The sequence below is a fragment of the Antedon mediterranea genome, chromosome 1 (assembly GCF_964355755.1).
Source record: "Antedon mediterranea chromosome 1, ecAntMedi1.1, whole genome shotgun sequence".
In the NCBI taxonomy this organism is placed as follows: domain Eukaryota; kingdom Metazoa; phylum Echinodermata; class Crinoidea; order Comatulida; family Antedonidae; genus Antedon; species Antedon mediterranea.
Window position 1 is genome coordinate 33,003,241 of NC_092670.1, and position 3,356 is coordinate 33,006,596.

At 38.6% G+C, this 3,356-nt stretch overlaps 1 protein-coding gene across 1 annotated transcript; it reads left to right on the forward strand.

Moving 5' to 3' along the window:
- The first annotated feature begins 464 nt into the window (after positions 1–464).
- LOC140044279 (uncharacterized) lies at positions 465–1,517 on the forward strand. Its single transcript, XM_072088757.1, has one exon. It carries the CDS (start codon positions 465–467, stop codon positions 1,515–1,517), a length of 1,053 nt encoding a protein of 350 aa, XP_071944858.1.
- Positions 1,518–3,356: the final 1,839 nt, after the last annotated feature.

Below are 3,356 nucleotides of genomic sequence, written 5' to 3' on the forward strand. Positions count from 1 at the left end.
GTGCCTTAATTATCGTCATATTGGTTATTATTTTAACATGTGTTTTTGTTTGTTTCGAATAGAAACTATGTCAGAAAGTGATTTTGACGAGGAATTTTTGGACAGCATGTCCATTGAGGTGGTAGCTCAGCTATCAGAGGAGCGTTTGCGACTCCTAGGTACTAGGGTTGGAGCATCTATAAATGATTCCATGAATAAATATGACTTGATAAATGTGATTGGAAATCATGTTGGTTTAATCATGAATCCGTAAAAACTGCGGGGAATGAGGTCGAGTTGGCTAGAATTGAGTTGGAACGTGAAAAATTGATTTTTGAAAGAAGAAAAATAGAGATGCAAACTCAAAGAGAAATGGAAAAAGAAAAACATGAATTTGAGTTAAGAAAATTAGAATTAGCTAACCAAATGGGTCACACCACACGGGTTTCTACACCTAATGATTCAGAGATTACTCAGAATATTAAATGGGTTCCAAAGTTGAGGACAAGGTAGAGACATATTTTTTAGCTTTTGAGAAAATTGCTAATAGATTAAAGTGGCCTGCTAGACACTGGACTGTGTTGTTACAAACTGCTCTTGTGGGTAAAGCCCAAGAGGTATTTTCTGCATTGGGTGATGATCAATGTGAAAGCTATGATGCGGTTAAAACTGCTGTTTTGTCAGCTTATGAGTTAGTTCCAGAGGCGTATCGTCAGACATTTAGGAACTTAGGTAAACCTTATGATCAAACGTTTACAGAATTTGCACGTAAGAAGCAGATTCTTTTTGATAGATGGTGTAGTTCGGAAGGAGTAAAGGGTGAATTTGGAAAGCTTCGTGAGCTTATGTTAGTTGAGGAGTTTAAATCTTGTTCCCCTACTGAAGTTCGTACACATCTGGAGAAGCAGAAAGTTGATAATTTAATGAAAGTGGCTTCTGTTGCCGATAATTATGTGCTCACGCACAAGGTTGTGGATACCAAATCGGTTTCCAAATCTGTTGATGATTCTAAGGTCCAAAGTCAGAAAACTACAGTTAATAACAGTAGTAGTAAATTTGTCAGAACTTGTTTTTACTGCAAAAAAAAGGGTCATATAAAGGCAGATTGCTGGTTGTTTCAAAGCAAAGCTAAAGGGGATAATAAGAAACCCCAATCACTTCCAAACACGTTAGTAAATACAGTCCCGTTGAAAGTGACAGCGAGTCATGACGTTGATGAATGTGAGAATGTGATCCAATCTTCAGGTCCGGAAAAAGTGCGAAAGCTATTTAAGTCTTTCCTCTCTACTGGTTCTGTAGCATTGATCAACGATGTGAATCTGAGTAAAGTTCGTGTCTTAAGAGACACAGGGGCGTCACAATCCCTGATAATAAAATCGGCATTGTCATTTTCAAACGAGTCTTCTGCTGGAGCAAGTGTGCTCATTCAAGGTGTTGAAGGGGGTTATAAAGAAGTCCCACTTCATGTAATTCGGATTGAAACAGATATTGTTAGCGGAAATTTTGTTGTCGGTGTCGTTCCAAGTCTTTCAGTATGAGGTGTCAAAGATATTTAAACAAGTCTTAGAGCAGTTAGGTGTTGCCCATATAAGTTCAAGTGCTTACCATCCACAGTCTCAAGGGGCACTTGAGAGATTTCATCAAACACTTAAGAATATGATTAAAACCTATTGTTTTCAATGTGAAAAGGAATGGGATGAGGGAGTTCCCTTATTGTTATTCGCTGTTCGTGAAACAGTGCAAGAGTCCTTAGGGTTTAGCCCATTTGGGTTGGTGTATGGTCATTCGGTCCGAGGCCCTCTTAAAATAGTCAAAGAAAGGCTGTTAGGGAATGCAGAAGAGTCTGTATCGATACTAGATTATGTGTCTGAATTTTGTGATCGATTAAATCGTGCTCGTGAGATGGCTAGAAAGAATCTTGTGAAGGCTCAGGGTAAAATAAAGAGATTGTTTGATAGGAAATCAGAAAAGAGAAGCTTTAATTCAGGTGATGAAGTGTTAGTTATGTTGCCTCTTCCCAGTCAACCATTATCTGCAAGATTTGCTGGTCCTTACAAAGTATTAGAAAGAGTAGGAGAAGTTGACTATGTGTTAGATACTCCAGATAGGCGTAAGAAGAAGCGATTGTGTCATATAAACATGTTGAAACCATACACAGCGAGAAATAATAGCGATACCTGTACGTCAACACCAGTTGCGTGTGTTGTTGAAGAGAATTCTGAAGAGTTTGGTGATCCTGATACATGTGTTAAGTTCAGTAATTCAGATGTTCTTGCAAACATTGAAGAGAAAGTTGGTCATTTATCTCGTGATCGTAAGGTTAAAATTGTTAGTTTGATATTTGGAAATCTGCAGTTGTTTTCGGATGTTCCAGTTCTGAACGAACTTAGTGGAGCATGACGTTAAGACAGCTGATTGTTCACCAATAAAACAAAATCCATATAGAGCAAATCCGTTCAAGATGAAGATATTACAAAATGAGATTGATTACATGATTAAGAATGATATAATCGAGCCTAGTTGCAGTGCTTGGAGTTCTCCATGTATATTAGTTCCAAAGCCAGATAAATCGTATCGTTTTTGTACTGATTATCGGAAGGTTAATGCTAAATCTACTACAGATTCATATCCCATACCGAGGATAGACGACTGTATTGATCGTGTGGGTAGTGCTAAGTTTGTCAGTAAATTTGATCTTCTAATGGGTTACTGGCAAATTCCTTTAACCGAGCGAGCGAAAGAAGTGTCAGCTTTTGTAACTCCCATGGGTCTTTATCAGTATAAAGTCATGCCTTTCGGTTTAAAGAATGCACCAGCCACGTTCCAGAGATTGGTTAATGGTATAATTTCAGGGTTGGAGGGCTGTGAAGCTTATATAGACGATTTGGTTGTTTATAGTGATACATGGGATGTTCATGTGCAGAGAATTAAGGCATTGTTTGACAGGTTGATAGCTGCAAAGTTGACAGTAAATTTGGTGAAAAGCAAGTTTTCCTGTGCAGAAATTGTGTTCTTAGGTCATAAAGTTGGTTGCGGAAAAGTGAAACCATTAAGTGCTAAGATTAAGGCAGTCTGTGATTTCCCAGTTCCAAAGAGTAAGCAGGAGTTAATGCGTTTCCTGGGAATGCCTGGGTTTTATCGACGTTTTTGCAGAAGTTTCTCCACGCTTGTAGCTCCATTAACGAATCTGCTGAAAAAGAATGCGAGCTTTGTGTGGTTGGAGGAATGCAATGATGCGTTCATTAAAGTTAAAGCGATGTTATCAAATGAACCAGTGTTGATGGCTCCACAATTTGAAAAAACAGTTCTCGTTGATGATTGATGCCAGTGATGTTGGTTCTGGTGCTGTGTTGGCGCAAACAGACGAGAATGGTGTT

Coding starts and splice junctions, on each gene's coding strand:
- LOC140044279 (XM_072088757.1), top strand. CDS start 465: ATGGGTTCCAAAGTTGAGGACAAGGTAGAGACATATTTTTTAGCTTTT.